At 37.9% G+C, this 23,639-nt stretch overlaps 1 protein-coding gene and 1 long non-coding RNA gene across 2 annotated transcripts in view; one reads left to right on the top strand and one right to left on the bottom strand.

Annotated features, from left to right (window-relative positions):
- The window catches only part of PKHD1 (PKHD1 ciliary IPT domain containing fibrocystin/polyductin), a 482,509-nt gene extending 475,041 nt beyond the window's left edge, over positions 1-7,468 (top strand). Inside the window, exon 66 of the mRNA XM_032141123.2 lies at positions 6,968-7,468. Coding sequence (XP_031997014.1) covers positions 6,968-7,407 — 440 coding nt within the window. The 3' untranslated portion in view covers positions 7,408-7,468. The remainder of the gene's footprint in view (positions 1-6,967) is intronic.
- On the bottom strand, positions 3,698-4,415 carry LOC116460187 (uncharacterized). Its single transcript, XR_004245738.1, has 2 exons — positions 4,359-4,415; positions 3,698-3,926 (listed from the first exon to the last, which is right to left on the bottom strand). It is a non-coding gene; the product is annotated as an uncharacterized LOC116460187 (long non-coding RNA).
- Positions 7,469-23,639: the final 16,171 nt, after the last annotated feature.

The raw sequence follows: 23,639 nt of genomic DNA, 5'->3' as shown, positions 1-23,639 counted from the left end.
AAAGAGTCAATTATCATATTTTCTGCTTGAAAAGGCTTACCAATCTTAGTGGTTCTGAATGTGTGTTTAAGCAAAAAATAGCAGTCCAATGTTATTCTTCCTCTAAGTAGCTAAGTGAGACCTTTCATGTGTGTGTTTATGTGTGTGTGTGTGTGTGTGTGTGCACGCATGCATGAGCATGAGTGTGTATCAGTTTGTTTGCTTGTTTGTATATTTTTCCATGAAGGAAATAAAGGTTTGTTTGTTTGTTTTTCAATTTTCCCATCGTATTAGTTAGCCATACTCCAGTTCCTGGACCTGCACCAGAAGGTGGTAGAGGGTATGGGGGTGTGCATGGGAGTGCTATTGAAAAAAAATAGAGAAAGAGAGAAGGGGATGGGAATTATTCAAGATTCCATCTAAGATTATTCTAATTTTGGTTTTTAGATGCCTCTTGACTGTATTATTGCATGTAAACTCAGGACAGGTGTTTGAACGCTGCCATCTGAATAGCTCTTCGTATTCAGCCGCCATCTGCAGAGAATGGCAGGAGTAGTACTAATCTCTCTCTTAATCTCATATGGCCATCTATGTGAATTTCAGTGGCCTGCTTAAATTAGCTACATTATGCAGTCCACAGTGCCTAACTGTTTTATCAAGGAACATTTTTTATGTGATGGCTTATTAATAAATTATTAGGAATGAGACAGGAACAGGGCTCTGTGGAAAAGTTTAGGCTGAAGAGAGGGGAGCATCAAAGAGGCCATTTTATTAGGACATACAAGTTAAAAATAGAAAGATGTGTTACCCGAATCCTCCTCTGGGGATCACAGCAGATTTGTTTCCTTATCTTCTAAGCTTTGTACAAATCTGAAGAGTATCGTTTTGAAGACAAATAATGAGGCATCTCCTACTTTTCTCTGGAAATTATTACCAGCTATGAAACACCTAATTATTGGTAGCTTTACATAAATTTTGTTTTATTCTATTATTGCCATGGCACTTTAATTTCCCTTTTCCCTCTGTGTTTTTAAACTTTTAACATTTGCTGATAAAGTGACTGGCTGTCTCTCTCTCCAGCACTTTGCCTTCACTAAGCACTACCATAGCACTTAGGATTATTGAGCTGCTGGAACTGAGCATGAATACTAGATTCAGATTATAAATTTACCACATTACAGCTTTTACCAAAAATTGCATGGGTACGGTCAGGGTGCTAGAAAGTTGTGATGGGGGAAGAAGAGAGTTAAGTACACATCCCTCCTATTTTACTGTTGCCAGGGTTTTTGATATTAAGAGCCATCTAAGCCCTCTTTTAAAATCCACATCTGCTCATGTCACTCTTCTACTCATAAGATTTAATGAATTCTCATTGTCAGTTTGAGAATCAGGGTAGTGTGACAGTTAAGAGCATAGAACCCAGAAGTCCAACAGACTGGGTTTAAATCTGACTCCCTGCTGACAGACTTTGTGGCCTCAAGTAACAGAACTAACTTCTCTGTGTGTTTCAGTGTCCTCATCAGTAACATGGCCCTAGTGATACTGGCCAAAGTTATGGTTATTATACAGAATAAGTGAATTACTGTCAGTAAAGAGCACAGAACAATTTAAGGCATACTATGTGTGCTATATATGTGTTCACATCCAAGGGTCTCTTGGATTCCAGTAGTTATTACAACTGCTGGGAAAAAAAGACCCTCCCCTGCCTTCTTCTAAAAGAAATGTATTAATAGAAATTTTATCCAGGTTCACCAACTATACAAAAGGATGATGAATGCACATTTTTTTGGGGTCCTAACAGTTTTCTGCTGGCTGCTTTAGCTTCATAAGAATGACAGGGATAGGGAAGGACAGAGATAGCTTCATTTGGAATCAAAGGAGCTGAGAACTAGAAATTGTCTCAAGTTCTCAGGAAAGCAAAACTATGTTTGGAAATTATTAATAAATAACATGTCCATGTCATATAATAAGAAATGAACATTTTCTATTTTAAAACATGGATAAAATTTAGTAGTTGTCCCACAAGACAACTTTAAAAAATAATCAGGAATAACAGCATGCCCACTGAATAAGATGAAGAGCCTGGTATGGTGGTATGCACCTGTATTTCCAACTATTCAGGAGGCTGAGGTGGAAGGATTGCATGAGCCTAAGAGTTTGAGGCTGCAGTGAGCTATGAAAATATCCATTGCACTCCAACCTGGGCAACATAATAAAACCCTAGTCTCTCAAAAAAAAAAAATTAAAGAAGAATGAAGAGTTCCAATTCTATTTTCAATCAAGATCCAATATCATAATTAACAATGGAATATTAGAGGAATTCATATTCAAATGAGGAAAACACGTAAGTCATTCTTACCATAATTTTATAACATATACTTTGGAATCCTAAGAAACCCAGCATATATAAAACAAATTGGCCAGGCGTGGTGGCTCACACCTGTAATCCCAGCACTTTGGGAGGCCGAAGTGGGCAGATCACCTGAGGTCAAGAGTTTGATACCAGCCTAGCCAACGTGGTGAAACCCTGTCTTTACTAAAAATACAAAAAAAAAAAAAATTAGCTGGGTATGGTGGCACGTGCCTGTAGTCACAGCTACTTGGGAGGCTGAGACTGGAGAATTGCTTGAACCCAGGAGGTGGACGGTGCAGTGAGCCAAGATCACGCCACTGTATTCCAGCCTGGGTGACAGAGCAAGACTCCATCTCAAAAAAAAAGATAAATAAAAATACAACAAATTAAGAGGACAATGATGGAAGTTGTTTGCAGATGATATGCTTTTTTAAGAATAACTTGAAAGATTCAACCATTAACTACCATGATTCATAAATATTTTGAATAACTCACTGAAATATAATGTCAGTTCAAAAAATTGTATAGGTCAATGGTATATATTTAGAAAAAAAAAGAAATGTACAATAGAGACCGAAGGATATACTGCCTTGAAAAAAGTCTTAACCAGTGTTATGTTGAACCTATATAAAAATAAACTATAATTTATTAAATAGTATAAAGAGAAGACTTGAATACATAGGGAATTATAGTATGTTTCTAATTAGATTGACTATTATTGCAAATGCCTCAGTTTTTCTCAAATAAATGGGATTAATGCAATTCCAATCATTCTTTGCAATGTTGAATAGCATAAGATGGATTCCAAAGTTCATCAGAAAATGTAGGCTAATGATACAAAGCCAATTTTCTAAAATAAATAGATTTTATGATAGTGGAAATGGGTAGCTCTCTCAGGGAAATAATATTTATGTCACTATTCTTAAGATAATGTGATTCTGTTACAAGAATATATGGGCACATTAGTGGAAATAGCCCCAATTAGGTAGCTATAGATATCATATATAGGTAATAGATACAGAAATCAAATATATAATAAAAGAGAAAATAAAAGTAAATATAAAGGAAAACAGTTTATAAAAGGTTTAGCAAATTTGACTATTTAGAACATTTATCAGTCTAGATTCACATTTTATAAAATATTACAAAGGAAATTCCAGATGGATTAATGAGTTAAATTAGGTTTACTAAAACACATCCATTTCTAGAGTATCACAAAAACAATAAAATGCAGATTACTTATGATATAATGTGCAACTACAGACATTTTCCTTTTTATTTTTCTCTAATTTTTATGCCTCCTCATTTGTCATGCATTGCTTATTAAAAAGAAATAATATTTTTCACATAAAGGAACAAATTCTCAAGACAGAAGCATTAGTATTTAATTATGGCATATACATTCCCTGATATGTGGGCAGGACTGTTGCCCGTTATTGACAAATGAGAAACCAAGATGGTTGATTCTTGTTGTTGGTTGATCTGTTGTTCATCCCTCTGCTTCAGATCCTGTTTAGGCTCAAAGGTCCAGGCAATTATATTTGGCTTTCTGTACTGAATCCAGATCATCCAACACTGAATGTTGCACATGGAACTAAGCTCAGAAAATATGAACAGGGTAGGGGGAGGTAGAGAGAGAGAGGGACATTCATTGTTAATATTCTTATTGCAAAAGAAGCCAGTGACTAGTACCCACACAAATTTTAAAAGTCACAGGCACAGTGCCTATTTGCTGCTCAAGAAAGTTTTGGAAGTCGGAAGAGGCTAAAGATAGCTGGAAAAGCTGTAGCTGACTGTGGGTGGACCTGAAAGGATCCAGAACCAGTGAGTCTTCCTTTCCATAGAGAAGGGATGTAGGTTCCCCATATTGTATCCCATTTTCCCTAAAACTTGATCAGATCCACCAGTGGGATTCTAAGAGGCATGGAGGAACAGTTTAAAATCCCATGTTTTCATTTTGATGGGGACTCATCAACAAGGCAGAGGTGGAAAGGAGGCATGCCAATTCATATGTTTTGATACTCACTATCCTTCCTTCCCTAAAACCCAAACATTCAGCTGAATGCCTTAGGACACGTATCTGCTATAAATTCATTTTTTATCTAATTTGTCTGAGATCTAAGCTTCCTGTGGAGGTCCGAGATCAAAGGATTTGATTCCTTCTGATGTCGGCGCTGACACATAATGTGTGCTAACCTGGTTCTGTCTATAACCTCACAGAAGGAGGCGGCCAGCCTCTCTGGGCACCTTTACACAGTGAACTTTCACTTTGGCTGGGGAGTCTGTCAGGTATGTTGCTGATTGGAGCTGCCATGTAAATAATTCATGGGAGATTTTTAAATGTTATGGGGTCTGCAAAGGAAGGCTATGCTTGTGTTCGTCTTTCATGAATAGATGCGGACTTAAAGAACAAGGGGGAAAAGATTTCCAATGAAGGTCTCTCAAAAACAAGAGAACAGTATCTTCAATGGATTGAAAATAGGCGACTTGCAGTGTTTGATACCTCTTATATGAAGCACTATTGGTTTTACCAAGGGACTAAAATTCAAAGCCTTTTTTGTCTTTTTAAAGTTTGCTTCTACCTGATAATTTATTATTCTTGTTCTTTGGTTATTTGCTGATCCTGATAAACTATGTCTTTTCCACCTGGTGGGAGCAGTAATTATGGAGATGATGCCCAGCTCAGTGCTTGGCAGAGGACTGGGCATAATGAGAGAGCAAGGTTGACGGCACACAAACATTTCTTCCTTGAAGGAACTCAAATTCCTAAGAGGAAGATGAGACTGTCACATAAGGAAAGGTGACCAATAATAGAAGCAACTGTGCAGGTCAAATGAGAAACTCCAGACAAGTATTGAGGCGTAAATCAATGTAGTCTGAGCTGTGAAGAAACACTTCTGGAAGGAGCTGCAGGTCCTATAGGAAAACTAGGGTAACCTGAAAGTTCTTATACCGCTAAGCAAGAGAATCATCCCATAGTTTGATGGCTGTAGAAGATACATGCTAGACAAATGGACTGTGGAGCAGGAGACAGAAAATGTGAATAACATGGGCTTATAATATTAATCGATGTGTCATGGAAAAATGGGAACAACATGATTATCTTTTTTTACTGCTCTAAATCAAAAGCATTACATATATATATATATATATAAATGTTATTACTTTCTCTCATCCTTACCTCATTTTCCAGATTAAATTGAAGTGAGAAATTGGTATTCTTTATCCCAATACTGTCTCTTATAGTATGAATCAGACAGGATTACTGTCTCCTAACACAAACCAAGACAGCTCTCAATGAACTCAGGAAAAAAATAACAAAAAGCTTAATAAGTTAAGCATCTTCAATACATACAAATGCGTGGTTAATGCATTTGGTGGTGAGATGTGAGAAAAGCAGGGACAGTAAATGTAGTAAAAGTAGATGACAGTATTACCACCTACCCCCCAGGGTTTAGGACAAGTTCAACCTTTTTCTCACTGTAAGGCATATAAATAATGACCTTTGCATGTATGATATACTCCCATGCATGTATCCCACTGAACATTCTTAACTTTCCATTGCAGTCTTTATCTTTACACACTATTATGTGGTGCCTAGGTCATCTGTTTATGTATATTGTACTCTTCTGAGTTGATGTTTAGTTCTGTTTAATAGAAAAATAAAAGACAAAATGTCAAAGAGGAAATCAATTAAAACAACATTGCTAAAATAAATATATTTTAGTAAATTGAGAAGTAGCACCTGAGAATAAATTAAAATTATGCAACTAAAGCCCAGAGAGGCTGAAAGGACGAAAGTCATGAAGCCAGATAGCAGGAGAAGGGGAACTTGGGCCTAATTTTGCTACTTGAGTGTAATGTGCCATCTGTCCTTCTACTGTTATGCAACCATACATATACACACTCATATACGTAGATGTTTATGTGATTATTTCTACAAATATTTATATTCATGTCTTTATAAAACCAAAGATATTTAAATTGTGAACTTAGGCATAAAAGCGTAAGTATTAGATAGGACTGGATTTTTTTTTTTTTTTTTTTTTTGAGACGGAGTCTCACTCTGTCATCCAGGCTGGAGTGCAGTGGCTCTATCTCTGCTCACTGCAAGCTCCGCCTCCTGGGTTCACGCCATTCTCCTGCCTCAGCCTCCCGAGTAGCTGGGACTACAGGCGCCCGCCACCACGCCCAGCTAATTTTTTGTATTTTTAGTAGAGACGGGGTTTCACTGTGTTAGCCAGGATAGTCTCGATCTCCTGACTTCGTGATCCGCCCGCCTCGGCCTCCCAAAGTGAGGACTGGTTTTTATAGTTCATATCTCTTAACACAGGTGTGAGTTGGCCCACTGGTAAGGCCTGACCATGGTCTGGTTTTTGCATTGAAGCCTAGCGCTTACAATGAAAAATCCTCATTCAATTATCAACATCATATAAGTGTTTTTTGAGGAAGAAGTATTACCAATTTTATATTACATATTTGGAGAGTCTGATAAAAGATATTTGGAAATCAAAGAGCTGATGTAATTCAATCTTTGATTTGACAATATCTTGTCAGAAATGCTAACTATGCAAAATGTATAATTAACTGGTTGAAAACTAAATCCATTTCTTCCCCTATTTCTTTTCTCCCCAGATATGAGAATGAAGGTCATGCTGGGCAGGGTGAACCAGTGCCCCCACCAGTTGATGAATGGAGTGTCCAGAAGGAAAGTTAGCCGCCACATTGTCCAAGAGGAAGAGGCTGCTGTGCCTGCTCCTGGTACTGGCGGCATCACATCCCATGGGCACATCTGTGCTCCAGGTGCTCCTGCTCAGCAGGTGTACCTGCAAGAGACTGGGAACTGGAAGGAGGGCCAAGAGCAGTTGCTCAGATACCAGCTGGCAGGCCAAGATCAGCTGCTGCTGCTATGCCCAGACTTCAGACAAGAGAGGCAGCAGTTGCCAGGGCAAAGTCAGCTGAGTAAGCAAAGTGGCGGCTTGGGGCTTTCCCAAGAGAAGAAAGCCTCCTGTGGGGCCACTGAGGCATTCTGCCTTCATTCAGTACACCCGGAAACTATTCAGGAGCAACTCTGATCAGGGAAGTTGTGGGCATTTGGCCTGAAAGGCAGAATGTTCCAAATATTTCTGGATAATAAGCAGGGGAAGTGAGGACTGTCCTGCTGGGACAACTAAGAAGAGAGAATGTGGACTCTGAATCCCTTTTTCAACTTAAAAATGGAAAACAGTCCTATAAATGCTTATAGACTGAAAAATGTCTGATACGTATTTTGCAGCTATCACGATCCCAGTTCAATGCTAGGCAAATGATGGCACTTGTTAATTATTTACCAGTTTTTAACTTAAGCCTGATTTCAGCAACTTGATAATGGCGTAATACTGATTTACACTAGCAGGGGTTATTATTAAGCATCCTCTGGATTGACCACCCACAATGCTTTGAGCTTCTCTTATAGAAGGGATCATGAAAAGTTCTGGTCAGCTACAGTTTAATTCCACACTGTTACAGAAAAGCATTTCTTTATCCTGTAGTAACATTTGAAGGGACAGTTCAACACCCTGCTCCCTGGTCTGTCAGAGCTTACCTTCCAACCACAAGGCAACTTCCTGGCTTTTTACAAGTGGATTTTATTTCATGGTTTAAATTCAATCATTATCGAGAGCCTACAGTAGTGTGAGCATATCAAATTTGCACTTCATGAGTATTTACACATGAAAATTGATATTCTCATGGGCTTTGCTGAGAGTTTAGTTAAGGACAAAGATGTAAAAATGCCAAATTTGGGAAAGGAAATTGTGTGTGACCACGTTGCATTTTTCAGTGATTCTCTCTTAGTAGCTGGGTCACATTTACAACTGGAACAGAACTACACTGGGAGATCAGAGAAAGCCAAGTGGCCAAGTCCTTTATCAAAAAGCTGCTTTTTGGAGAAGATGATGCATAAAGCTGTGATACGAAGGAGAGGAGAGATTATGTCATGTGCAACTGCTCTAGGCTGTGCAGGGAGTTTAAATGGAGATCAGAACAAAGGCTCACCTGGTATTGATACATTTGGTAAGGGTGTTAAAGGCAATTTCACCAAATTCACACATTTATACGGGGCCCATTTCTTTTCAAACTGAAGAATACTTTAAACAGCCTGACTGTGTCCTTGGCTGTGGATCCAGAAGGCCTTATGCTCCAAGCACGTAAAGAAAAGATCGCAGGAATGTGGAGAGCTTCCAAAAAGAGATTGCTCTCAGATTTTCCTGAAAATCCTGAAAACCAGGATTTTCCAATCTCTACAATGTTAAGGGGTTGTCGTGTGGTTGAGTTGGAACAGAGAAAGGAAACACACTCTTTCATTGCTGAATTCTAAATAATGATGCCCTGAATTAGTTCTATGAGAAGTACTGGCAGAAAGCTGTTATGTCTGCAGGGCATCAAGGGAGAGGTGTATCTCACCCTACTATGAATTGGCAGAAATGTTTTAACCTCTTCTTTAGGCATCTGGTGTGTATTGCAGATCTTCAGGCTGTCCCTAAAAGGAGGTAGGTAGCCTTCTCTGTGGTCACTGTGTTGGATTTGGAAGAAAATATAAGTAGATGTTAAGGTCAGTGCTCCCCAAGAGATTTCCATCCAGGCTATCTGTGTTCAGGGAATGATTTGCAAGAAGTTGGTTTATAGACGTTTACTCTGGAGGCACAGGCTGGCTACCTGCTGAGTAAGTCCTCTTTGTAGATGATGTATTTTGCTTGGGCACCAACAGAATTAAAAACAAAAAAACAAAAAAATAACTCGAATGACTTAGGCAGAACATGTCTTTCTTAGTTTAATTAGTCCCTGTTATAACCAGTTATTTATCGTTTTTTGTAGATTCTCGGTCTTGAAGTCATTTGCCTTTGCAATCTCTACTTTAGTACACTCATTGGATCCTCAAAGAGCTGTAAGCTTTTTGGAAAAAAACATTTCAGAAGTGAAGGCTTTTGAGGATTATAAAATGGTAGCAGTCTTAGTCCTTGCCCTGCCTCAGTTTACCTGCAGATTCTTTATTTTATTTCTGCGGATTCTTTCACCACTTTTTAAGTTTTTTTTCCACAGGTATTTTTTCTGAGCTCTATACCATGCATTTAGCTGCCTAGTGAGAATATCCAGTAGGTTATCCTATAGCTACTATGAAGTTAACACAGCCCGAAAACCTACTTCTCCTTGTTTTTTTCCAACTGAATGAATGACATCACTGCACTCAGACCAGAAATCTAGAAGTCAGTCATGACTCTTCATTCTATTTTGCCCTTTGCAAAGAGTTAGCTGCTGGCTCTGTTATTTCTGCCCCTTCTTTACCCTTCTCCCAATTCTTATTATCTTCTTATTTATCCTCTATGAGTCACAAGATGAATCTTTCTGGGAGGCATGTTTTATCCTATCCCTCTGTGTAGGAATAACCATAATTATCTTACTAATTCCATCCAAGAAAAGCCTGTGATCCCTGAGGCCAGAATTGACTCTTTGGGCCTAAATAGTAGCTATAAACATCTTCAGTAACTTGCCAGGCTCTAGCATGTGGCATGGAATTTTGGCATCTAGCTAAAATTCCTCAACCCATAGTTAAGCTACTCCTCTTTCTCCTAAAAAAAAAAAAAAATGAGAGAATTGAGGAAACACCGAAAGCAAAGAGAGCAGCTCTATGTTCATTCATGTCTGGAGATGAGCCAATTTGGGCACCAATGTAGGCCAACTCTAAATTTATTCAGATCGTTAACACGGGTAACCCAGCAAATATTTCCCAGCAGTGACAATCTACACCCTTTATCTAAATAAATATTGAGATGTGCTTTATTCCTGTGTTAGTTCAAAGAATCTCTTCTTGCCTCCCATTGCTGATTTTCTGTATTGGTGGACTCATTTCTCTCAAGAGATTGGACAAGCTAAAAGTCTAGAGAGTTCAAAAGTGTTTGAAAGTACATTTTAAGTGTTCTCACCACAAAAAATGCTAGTATGTGAGGTGATACATATGTTAATTAGTTCAACTGATCCATTCCACAATGTATACATATTTCAAACTATCAAGTTGTATATGATAAATATATACAATTTTTATTTGTCAAATAAAAAACGTCTATAAATATTTATAGATGTCAAAATTGAGAAAGAAGTATATATGGAGCTACAGTTGTTTTGACCATCTCTCCATGCTTTTTGTTTGGGGAGAGGGACTTTTTTTAGGGGGCAGGGACTGTGTTCAGGGAACATACCTGACCAACAGAACTTCAAGTCTCTTCCAGAGTGAGAGATGCAGCTTATCTGATCAAGGTGGACTTGCTCTTCAATAGACTTGCCCTGGTTACTGCCCAGTGAGGCCACCAAGGACCAAGAACAGTTGAGCTCTCTCAGGGCCCACCCCTTTCAACAATTTAGTTGAATGACTCCCTTCCATCTATCAGTCTTACTCCAAATATATGAAATTACTATACATTGAAATGCATGCAAACTATATGCAAAAATGAGTATGAGGAAATCAAATGTAAATCATATGCAAATATTATTCAACCAAGCTTCTATAAAATTGTACGTGTCAATAACGGTGAAGAATTTTAATTAATTCTGTCATTTAAAATTCATGCATTCCATATTTTGCTTTCAGAACTTATAGTCAATGTCAATTTTGAAAAAACTATAAGCACAAGGAATTAAATACTATTGAGTATAGAACTGTTGATTTCAACATACACTGTAGCACTTTGACTAATTACAGATATATTTGAGAGAAAAGTCACATTTCTACAAGGTAATTTTTAAAAAGAAATAAAACATTTCTGTAAACTTAAATGCGGATTAAGTGGCAGAATACAGAGATTTGAATGTTTACAAATATTCTTCTAGCATTTGTTCTTTTTATTTGGTGATTGCTTGGAACAATTTAGAAAATTTATTTAATGTGTTTTTAGGACTTTCTAGATTTTAAGGGATTCAGAGAATTAATTGTCCACACATTATCTCTTATCAGTCTCAAGATAATCTTATTTATTATCACTTTACATTTTATTTCAAAATTAGTAGCTATAACAAGGTGAAGGAAATACCCACTCTTCTCTCCATTTGATAAATAAAAAAGTCAGTTGCCATAACTTTGTTAGGGTCCAAGGCAAATTACAAAAATTGTCTGGACTATATTTTTTCCTTTTAACATTTCCTCAAGTTAATGGTATGTCATTTAGTAGAATGACTCATGTAGAAAATTATTCAAGTTATGCTGTTATAGTAAAAAAAAAAAAAAAGCAAATTGCAAGACAATCTGTATAGTACGCTTTTACTATAGTTTGCTTATATATAGAACAATTATGAAAAGATAGTCAAGATAATTTTGTAAGTAATAGGTACCTCTGGGGAATGGAGTAGAAAATATGGGTTGATTTGCACTTCAAATCTTATATCCTTTTGTATTTCAATACTTTTATAAATACATTTACTATGAAAATAAATTTAAAAATATTTTCTCCAAGTTATGATTGACCAGAGATTGGCAGTCTCTTTAGATCTCAGCCAGGGATAGGACATGCTTCCAGAAAATGCTCTTAGTCCTTGCAGAAATGCTTACAGAAAATGCTATGTTAGTCCTTGAAAAACTAAAATAGATGCAAAGGAGAAGAAAAAGAGTCTGCGTGGAAGATGAATGGACTGAGAAAAGAGGCCAGGGAGGAATGAAAGGAAAAGTAAGGGAAGTCTATAGGTGAGGAAGAGAAGGTGCTATGGACAATAGTGGTTAGAGTGTGACTGGATCTGCGACAGTGTCCCTGGGATATTATACAAGGCATGCCACCAAGGGTTCCATTTGGGTGAAGGGCCTATAAGGAAAAATCATATACGATTATGGCCTCAGTATCACTCCTAAAATCCAGATATAAAACAGTCTCCTTCTCATCACACTCTTATATGGAGGAGACCCTGTGGAAGCACATGTGTACCCCAAGTCAACATAATACCCACAGCACTGAGATGTGCCCACCCAATAGCATGCCTCCCTCCCCCATGTTAGTGCCACCTTGTGTATTTCTTCCAGTCCAACTCCATGAGAGCTTATTCTAAGCCTGTACTATGTGATATTGATATTCAGTGCTGCATAACATTTTGGTTCACAATGGACCACAATACAATGGTGGTCACATAAGATGATGCCATATTTTTCCTGTATATTTTCTATGATTAGATATGTTTAGATATATGAATACATGCCATCGTGTTACAATTGACTTTGGTTCAGTAATTTGCTGTACAGGTTTGTAGACTAGGAGCAATAGGCTATATCATGTAGCCTCAGTGTATAGTAGGCTACACCATTTAGGTTTGTTTAAGTATGCTCTATGATGTTTGCACAATAATGAAATCACCTAATGATGTATTTCTCAGAGTGTATCCCTGTCATTAAACAATGAATGTATGTATAACCCTGAACACAAAGGTCTGACTCTTGGTAGCAGCTATCACTGTATACTTATCGGGGAGGTTCCACAGATTCAGACTCCTGTAATAGAAACTGAAGTCAAGAGGCTGTGGGCTTTAATTTGCAAACAATGAATGTGGCCTGAGAAATAAGATTCTCCAAAATTTTAAAAAATTGTTGCATGAATAAATAATCCTAGGTGCTCATCTGTAGTTTGGAGAACTCTAGAAGTGCTGTAAATTCGGGCTATAAGTCTAATAATACCAAACATCAAGAGTTTCTCCCACCCATATATTTTTATTGTATTTTCAAGAATGTCACTGCTTCGATTATCCTGTCTTTCCAGGATCATAAATCTCTCCCAATCTACTGGTTTACTCCTGTGAGTATCCAACATGGTTAAAAAGCTCCCACTATTAAAAAAAAAAAAAAAGAAAGAAAAAAAAAGGAAACATTCCTTGATTCAATAGCCTTCTTTGAATCTCTTTACAATTTTTCTACCTCCACTCCAGCAAATTTGTTTGAAAGACTTTTGTTCACACGTTTTATTACTTCCTTGGTTTTCATTCACTCTACCAACTACTTCAATGCATCGTCTGTCTCTTTCATCTCTCTCTTTCGCTCTCTCTCTGCCATATGAGGACACAGTGAGAAGCTGGCTGTTTGCGAACAAGGAAGAGGGCCCTCACCAGGAACCAAATCTGCTGGCACCTCGATCTTGGGCTTTCCAGCCTCGAGAGCTGTGAGAAGTAAGTGTCTGTTATTTAAGCCACTCAGTCTATGGTAGATTGTTACACTGGCCCAAAATGACTAAGACATTTTTTCATATTGCATATGCTTTCCCCTATATTCTTGAAAGTGTATATTTTAAAGGTTTGCAAGCTTGAAATGGTATCTTATTTTTTTAATGCATTAAATTTAATATAATTTTATACTCCTGCCTCAATGCAGTCTCACCCATCCAATTTTTTTATTGGATAGTGAGATTGGTAATATCAACCACAAATTATATTAACAGCCATTTCAAGTTATTCTTTTAATATTTGTATTTTTTCTTTTAAAAATGATTTTAGTGTTTGCATTTTGCTTTATAACCAAATGTGTAACAACTATTTGGATGTATCTTTATATTGAATTTACTCTTGTGTTACTAGATAATCTTTTATTATCATGGCTTACCAATTTATGACCCATTAATCACAGTTATATCTTAATATGTTGAAGTACATCTTCTAGTAATTTTTTTCAAGTAAGTTACATGGGATATATTATTCCTAAGCCACTTTGTCATAAAAATGGCTTCATACATGGAACCTTTACTCTGTAAAATTCTGAAAACATCATTCAAGTATTTTCTAACTTTAGTGTTTTAGAAGAGGTGTCAGAAACCAGTGTGAGTTGTTTCTGTATAGGAATAATTAGAAAATCATACTATCTTTTTTCTGTTACTTTATTTAAACATTTGGGTAATTCTTTCTACAGATTCAGTTCTCTCCAAGTAATTCTGTTGCCCATCCTTCTTGTATACTAGGCAATAATAATTGCAAAAAGAGGGAAATAATATTTGTAATAAGAAAATAAGTATTCATAGGGAAGGAAAACTTATGTATGACTTAAAATAATAGGTAAGGTATAAGTAGATAGAGAAGAGGACCTTTCAGGTAGGAGGAAATATATAAGTGTGACTAGAAGAGTTGCTGATTCCCAGATCATGGATTCATCAGTGATGAATTGCTGTAGAGTACAGGAAATAAAAGGCTGAATGAATAATTAATAACTATTTTAAACATGTGAAATTATATTAAAAAGATGGTAGGCGTGGTTTCAATTCAGATTGGGCTGGACGGAAGAATATCCACTGTAACTGAAGAGATTAGGTATTAGGAAAGAATTCTACTTACTTGGAAAGAAGTGCCAGTATTATGAATATTTCAGCCTCCTACTCTGTTGATATTTTTAAGGCATGGTTAAATGCTTCTTCCCTAGTCTGATTTATACACTGGGAGATCACGGAGTAAATGGTCTCTAAATTTCCTCTTTTCTTGATATGCCAAATGAAACTTGCATCAGACATATATGACACCCCAGCTGATACTGTACCTTTAGACCTAGTGAATAGAAGTTTCTGTCCTAAATTCTGTGCTCTAGAGGGCTCCACTTTGGCTTCACCCCACCCCTAGCTACATTTCTCACACAGACAGGGAATCCATGAAGTCAAGGGGATGTGCCCACTTACACACCATGCCCACTCCTTTTAGACCATCCATTGCATACTCAAGGCGGAACTGTCTGCCCAAACAGCCCTGAGCCCTCTGGACCTTGCAGAGGCTTTTTTTTTTTTTTTTTTTTTTTTTTTTGACCATGTCTTGCTCTGTTGCCAGGCTGGAGTGCAGTGGCCTGATCTTGGCTCACTGCAACCTCCACCTACTGCGTTTAAGTGATTCTCCTGCCTCAGCCTCCCAAGTAGCTGGGACTACAGGTGCACGCCAACATGCCCAGATAGTTTTCGTATTTTTAGTACCCACAGGGTTTCACCGTGTTGATCAGGATGGTCTCAATCTCTTGACTTCCTGATCTGCCCACCTTGGCCTCCCAAAGTGCTGTTTTTTTTTGTTGTTGTTGTTAGATTCCTTCTTTGTTTATTATACCAAGTCAAATGAAGGAAAAAACACTTTGAATTCGAACGTAGAAACATGTCACACCATTGTTGGCATCAATAGAAAATAATTATAACTAACTTTCTTATCAATAGAAAGTAATTTTACCTTTTGAGTCTCATTTTGTTCTTATGAAAGACACGGATTAAGACATTTACAAATATGTAACTCAAATATCTTCTGATTCTATAGGCCCTTCCTTGCTTAATAATATCTTAGTTCCCTTTGACAAATAATCCTTATTATTTCTAAGGTTCAACAACAACAACAAAAAACAGGCCTCAAATGGGATTCTATCTGGAACTCATGGTGACCATACATCCTTTTTTGGTTCACAGATTCCACCATTAGGGGGACCCCATTAAACGCCTCGCTTTCTAGCCTTCTGGATCTCAGGCTTCTCAGAAGTCACCAGCTATGCTGGCCACAGCAACATGCCCTTCTACCTCCCCTGGGCTGGCACTCATGGATCATACATAGGAAGGACAATGTGATACGCAGAATTTTAAGGTGATGCCATGATCTCAGCCGCCTGATGTCCCACCCATGATTAAATAGCAAAGGGATACTGCAGATGAAATTAGGCTTACTAATTAGTTGACCTTAAGGTGGGAAAATTATTTTGGTGGGCCTTACCTCATCTCAGGAATGTCTTAAAAGAAGAGAGTTTTTGTTTACTGGCTGATGGCAGAAGAGGAAGTCAGAGGTATGTCAAACTTGGGAATGATTTCATGTGTCCTTTGAACATGAATGATTTCTTGCTCCTTTGAAGATGGCAAGAGATGCAGGTGGCCTCTCAAACTAAGAGTGGCCCACAGAAGACAGCCAGTGTGGAAAGGGAACTATAGTCCTATCTCTACTAGGAAATGAATTATGCCAACCACCTTTATAAGCATGGAAGCTGATTCTTCCTGAGACTCCCAATAAAAGCCCAGACCAGCTAATGTCTAGATAACAGCCTTATGAGACCCTAAGAACAAAATCCAGGTGAGCCTGCCCAGTCTTCTGACCTACAGGACCGAGATCTAATAAATGGGTGTTGTTTTAAGCCACTATGTTTGTGGTAATTTGTGACACAGAAGTGGAAAACAGGCACTTCTGGTTTAGAGTGAAGTGTAAAATTATAGACACTATGGTTTCACTGAAAAAAGAAGAGTTTAATCCTCTCCTCTTGCCTTTGCTTGTATGTCTTCTGATCTCTTTTTCAGCTGACACAAACAACTTCTAGTCATCCATAAGCTTAAACCCCTCCTTCAATCCATAGATTCCTCTCCAAGCATGACTGCCCTTGTGCATAGCTGGATCATGTCCACTCCTAGGTGCCTTCCCCAGGTTTCTCACTGGTGCACCTGGTCCTTCCAGAGGGGAGGTGACCAACTGTCATGTCCCCCAGATTCAATGGGTCTATTTCCATCACTGAAGCCACAAGACACAAACAAGCTAGTCTGTTCTCTCTTCCCTTTCCCCCTTTCTGTCTTCTCATTTCTCAGTCTGTTTCCCCCACTAGATTCTGACAAAAGTTATTTGCAGCATTCCCATCAGTTCCATGAGTGACAGGAGACTGGTGTCAAGTGAGAAAATTAAATGTAAATTTTATTAAACACCCCCTCTCATCTCTGCGTATCAATCCAGATTCCAGCCGAACATAGCAAATCAAATCCTGTCTATGCTGGGCCTCGGGGCACACGGAAAATCATTTCCCCTTAATACCATTCCCTTCTAGTAAAATATTTTTCTGTTTGGTAAATGAAAATTTTAAATGCAAACCCTGTTTTAATCCCGGTGAAAAGCATATCTTCAAAATGAACATTCGAATGAGGGAGCAGAAAAGAGAAGAAGGAGGATTTGGGGGCAAAGGGGAAAGAGAAGGGACTGGGAAGATGGAATTGTATTTAGCTGTGTCATGCGCAGTCCTGTCTGGTCGCTGTGCAGAGATGCAGATCCACAGAATAAATGCCAACATTCTTTGAAAGCTTAGACCATTAGAACATTTGTCTGCATGCTGTCCTGTCTCAGAGATAATAAAGATCTTAAATCTGATACACGGCCTTGAAATAGCATTAGAAATATAAATGCTTTATTCTGGGTGTGAATATATGCACAATTGCTGACTTGTCTGGGGTTTTGATAAGTGGTGTCTGTGCATAGAGAAAATCTTAATTTGGAGCTTTAAAAATATGATTAACTTAAAAAGAAAAAAGTACATTTTAATTTCACATTGCAATAAAAATAAAATTTTAGCCAATAATTAAATTGACATTCGCAATACCACCATGACTTAAAATATACACTCTATCTATATTCTACCTCATTTAAATAAAAATCATAAATACTGCCTTTGTTTAACAAGGAGGTAATTTATCTAGTCTATTTTTTTTTTTTTGAAATGGAGTCTCGTTGTCGCCCAGGCTGGAGTGCAGTGGCGCGATCTCGGCTCTCTGCAAGCTCCACCCCCCAGGGTTCACGCCATTCTCCCGCCTCAGCCGCCGGCGTAGCCGGGACTATAGGCGCCCGCCACCTCGCTCGGCTGATTTTTTTTTTGTATTTTTAGTAGAGACGGGGTTTCACCGTGTCAGCCAGGATGGACTCGATCTCCTGACCTCGTGATCCGCCCGCCTCGGCCTGCCAAAGTGCTGGGATTACAGGCGTGAGCCACCGCGCCCGGCCTATCTAGTCTATTTTTTAATTTGCTCATTTTAAGTGGATAAAATCATTTTTGAAATGATATTTTATCAGGAGAAATATATTTATATTTGGACTACCTGTCTTGATTTGCCTGAGACTGGGGGTTTTCTGAGGACATGGGACTTTCCTTGGTAAACTAAAAAGCTCCAAAAAGTCCCACGTAAATGAGGGTGAGTCACACTAAAATAGTAATTCCTTATATATTAATACATTATTAATATCACAGACTATATATTTTTGTAAAATGGTCTTAAGTTAAATGAAGTTTTAGCTGTGCCTGAAAGGACTCTCCTTGATTTGTCCAAACTTGGCAGACACAATTCAGACCTCCAAAAGATGGGAGGCAGGACTCGAACATTACTATTGTTATTTCAGAAATGGTATTCTTATTCTCCCTTTTTCTTGACTTGTGGTTTTTTTTTTTTTTTTTTAATCAAGTTCTAAAGAGCTTTGAATACTGGCTTTAGAATTACATTTCACTGCATAAGAAAATAAGTGTTTTTTTTCTTTCTCTTCTAGCATCAGACTTCTATACTTGCATAATCTACTTCTAAAAAATAATTAAGGTCGGGCGCGGTGGCTCACGCCTGTAATCCCAGCACTTTGGGAGGCCGAGGTGGGCGGATCACGAGGTCAGGAGATCGAGACCATATTGGCTAACACAGTGAAACCCCATCTCTACTAAAAATACAAAATATTAGCCGGGCGAGGTGGTGGGCGCCTGTAGTCCCAGCTACTCGGGAGGCTGAGGCAGGAGAATGGCGTGAACCCCGGGGGGGCGGAGCCTGCAGTGAGCCGAGATCGCGCCACTGCACTCCAGCCTGGGCAACAGCGAGACTCTGTCTCAAAAAAAAAAAAAAAAAAAAAAAAAAAAATTAAAATTGCTTTGTAACTACTGTTCTATTCTTTGTTCCTTTTATAAACTAGCAAATATCAAATGTAGTTCCCACGTGATTAGGTAAGACTCTTCATATAAACATATTTGCTATGTCACCAAAAAACAAAAACATTATTTGTGATATGGTTGTAAGTAGTCAGTATATAAGAACCTGAGTTTTGCTTTTTGGATACTTAGGGATGTGCTGAAAGAACACGACTGATATTTCATAAACAAATGTCTGGTTAAAAGACATAACCCAGTTTAGATGCATTTCTACAATTAAGGTCCAAAAATGTAAAACAAGTGTTGGACCAAACAGTGCATTCACTTTCCAAAAGAGCTATATCATTTCTCACCTAGCAGAAGTGGTCCCTGAGATAGAAAGCATCATGTTTGGAATTTAGAAATAAAGTCATGATTCTGTACAAGGAGAGAGTTTATATGGTTAAAATGTAGACATTTTAACTTGAACGATTGTATTTGGAATCCATAATCCTTGATTGCTCAACTAGATATATTTTTCTTTCTTAACATTTTTCTGTATTAGCTTTATTTCACACCTAGCCATTCACCCATCCCTCTATCCATTTATCAGTCCAGCTTATTGTTTTATGCATTTTAAAGTAAATTACAGACATTGGTACAGGTCACTTCTAAACATTTCAGCACACATTTTATTATTTAGAGCTCAATATACATTCATGGTTTTTTTCTTTTTTTAAATTGACACATAACAATTGTATATATTTATGGAGTATATAGTGAGGTTTGGATATGTACAATGTATAGTGAGTAGATCAGGTTAACTAGCAATTACCATCGTTTCAGAGATTTCTCAATTCTTTGTGTTGGGAAGATTCACCGTCCTACTTTTAGCTATTTGAAACTATATATTATTGTTAGCTGTACTCCTCCTACAGTGCTGAGAACGCTGGAACTTATTCTTCCTATCTGGCTATAATTTTATATCCTTTGACAAATCTTTCTCTATCCCTTTCTTCACCCTTCCAAGACTCTATTTTCCTCTGTTCTACTTTTATGCGATCAACATTTTTTTAAGCTTCCAAATATGAGTGAGAACCTACAGTGTTCAGATTTCTGTTCCTGGCTTATTTCACTTAACATAATGTCCTCCAGTTCCACTTATGTTCCACAAATGACATGATTTCCTTCTTTTTTATGGCTGAATAGTATTCCATGGTATACATGCCACATTTGTTTATCTATTCATCTATTGTTAGGCACCTTGATTGATTCCATAACTTGGCTATTGTGAATTGTGCTGCAATAAATATGGAGGTCCAGATGTCTCTTCCTGATTTCCTTTCCTTTTTGCAGTAGTGGGATTGCTGGCTCATATGGAGTTCTATTTGTGTTTTTTGAGGAACTTCAGTACGGTTCTCCATAGTGGCTGCATTCATTTACATAATTATTATTTCTTCTTAGTATTTTTATGTTCTAATTAAAACTAGAGTACTTGGCTTGAGAATGTGTAAAAATTCTATGTGTAAAGAGTATAAAAGCAAGGCTGCTAGGCACCATGGCTCACGTCTGTAATCCCAGCACTTTGGGAGGCTGAGGTGGGCAGATCACTTGAGGTTCAAGGCCAGCCTGACCAACATGGAGAAACCCCGTCTCTACTAAAAATACTAAATTAACTGGGTATGGTGGCGGGTGCCTATAATCCCAGCTACTTGGGAGGCTGAGGCAGGAAAATAGCTTGAACCTGGGAGGTGGAGGTTGTGGTGAGCCAAGATCACGCCATTGCCCTCCAGCCTGGGCAACAAGAACGAAACTCCGTCTCAAAAAAAAAACCAAAAAAAAAACAAAAAATAAACAAGGCTATCTCAAGGCAAAATTACAGAATTATTATTAACGTGTGCATTTTGGGTTTCTTTCACCTTTGGCCTATCTTAATTCTTCTAACCTTACTGACCAAATCTCATGAGCTCTGACCAGCTCATTCCAGATATATCTCAAGCACTGGGCCTACCCTTTCTCTGTCCTTCCTTTCAAACTTACCTATCCACTGACTTATTTCTTCTAGAATTTATGGATAGTTTTACAGAATAATCCACACCAATGTTGTAATGTTAAATATATCATACCTTTTAGGAGTATTTTCATTTTAATGTATTTCTCAATCCATAGCCCAAAAGGATTTATATCTAAAGATGGAGGTTATTTTATAGAGGTACCTTAAATAATGCACTAGTGTCCTATTGCTGCTGTTGCCACAAACTTCATGGATTAAAACAATACAAATTTATTATCTTAAAATTTTCGAGGTCAGAAGTCTAAAATCAGTTTCGCTGGGCTAAAATAAAGGTGGAGTCAAGGCCGGTTCCTTTCCCTTTTCAGCTTCTAGTGGCTGCCTGTGTTCATTGTCTTGTGACTCCTTCTTCTACCTTCAAAGTCATTATTCCAACATCTACTTCACTCCAACTTCTTGCTTCACGTCTCCTATTGTTTTCCTGATCTTTTTCTCTTTTATAAATACCCTTGTGAATACACTTAGGGTCCACTTGGATAATCCTGGATAATATCCCTGTTCCAACAACCCTTACTTAATCACATCTGCAAGTTGCTTTTGCTATGTGAGGTGATATTCACAGGTTCCAAGGGTTTGGATGAGGATATATGAGGAGTGCCCATTTTTCAACCTAGCAGAAATAATATCTTCTCTGGCCATTTATGTCTATGGGTAAGATTGGAAAGGAAATCTATATTAATGACAAACCCTACCCATGAATGCAGCTGAGCATATAATATAGGAATTAAGGATGGAGTCCTCTATTATAGTACTCCACTACTGTCATATACCTGGTCCATGGTGTGGTGAGAATGGAGAGATCCTAGAATGAATCTCTTCTGTCAGCTCTTCTCTAAAGTCTCCTTTCAGTCCTGCTGAGACAGGGGCACAGGAATTTAAGTGATAGAACCATAGACACAAAGGTAAAAGTCCCTGGCCTGTTGGTTCTCAAGGCAAATGTGGTATGTTTTAAGTCTTAAAAATATAAGAAGGAACATTTGTTTTCCTCTTTATAAGTTACAATTTTCCCTCTTGTCCTTCCACTATTCGTGTCCTACATATGCTCTGAGCCTGGGACCAGGTCTATCTCTGGTCTCTCATGCCCAGGTGAGCTTTCCCTTGCTTGAGATTGTCTATGCTGCCTTTGCAATTATACAAGGTGATGAGTAGCTGTTACCACTTTACAGAATATGTCAGTTTCCTCAACTAGATTATAAACATATTGACAGCAAGGACCATGTCCCCCATATCACTGGGTTCTCTACTTCATTTCTAATACAGTGATATAGTAACAGAGTGGATGTGAATGTTAAATGAGTGAGTATAAGAAAACATTGTTTTCCTGACTCAGACTTAAGGCAAGAATTGTGCTTTTAATATATGTGTAAATAAATATTTCTAAATATGTATGAGTCACCTAGGCAATGAGAAGAGAGTAAGCGCTCAGTAAATACTTGTTGATTGATTGCTACCTTAAGTCCTATGGAAGGAAAATAATACTGGGTTTCACTTTTTGTTGGCGTTAGCCAGTTTATGTTTATTTTTCCAGAATATTCTATGCCAAATGGTGTGTGTTTTAAGTGTCAAACAAGTTTAGACACTCACATGACAAAGCAACAACAACAAAAGCGTTATTGACAAAAGAGAAATAATTAAGATTGCTACATCCATATAACTAAAACATTTTGATTCACTAAAAATTCTGCTTTCAAATAATAATTTCATAAAAACTTACTTTTTAATGTTAAGTGAAACATATAGAATCCATACAGTGTGATCTCATCTAAATTTGTCTGTGTATTTATGTTTATATTTATATGTGTACTAATTAGCAGGAGTTATCTCTGAAATATTTGATTTTTATTTTTTATTTTCGTCTTTGTTTTTATATTACTCAGAATTTCGACAATTTAACATGCTGTCTTTTAATGAGAAAACAAAATTCAGTATGTTATGTTTAAATGAGAACTAGAAACTCCCCACTTTTCACTGGTAAATAAATATCCTCAATGCTAACCCCGGAAATGCTCACCTGTGCAAATTCACTTCAAACTGGTGTGCTTTCCTTCCACCTACTGTGGGCAAATCAGCTGCAGGGCATTCAGCTCAATCTGCAACCTGGAGAAGACTTGGGGAACCTGCCAATCTTGATGAGGTCATGAAACCCGTGCCCCTTGGCAAGTTTCTCTTATTTCCTGCTTTTACTGCCCTACATCATTGTCCTGCTTGTCCAAAGTTTGGATGAACGTGGTCTGCTCATTGAAGTACAATGAAGGAATTTTTCCACCCAATCGAGTTGGGTAAACACTATTCTTATTACTGCTTTCCCAATAGTTGTCTGGCTAGGAAGGGACAGAAGTATGTGTTAGTGTGCAGCCGACAGAGGATGGAAGTGGTAATAAACACAAGCATTGACTAGACCCAATATTAGTGAGGTGCTGGGAAGCCATCCTAGCTTTGGGCTGCCTGAAGGCAGTGGTGATCCCCTGCTTGTCCTATCTGTCAGTCTATTTGATCTCCAAATGAATTGCTTTTGATAACAGCTATATAAATGCAGAACTGATCCGCTGGGCCTTCTTAAATGAGACTCCTCGCTTTCATCTCCCAGTCATTTCAAAAGGCAGATAGACTTG

Source organism: Hylobates moloch, unplaced genomic scaffold (genome assembly GCF_009828535.3).
Source record: "Hylobates moloch isolate HMO894 unplaced genomic scaffold, HMol_V3 SCAFFOLD_20, whole genome shotgun sequence".
NCBI classification, from domain to species: domain Eukaryota; kingdom Metazoa; phylum Chordata; class Mammalia; order Primates; family Hylobatidae; genus Hylobates; species Hylobates moloch.
This window is presented reverse-complemented; position numbering and strand designations above follow the sequence as displayed.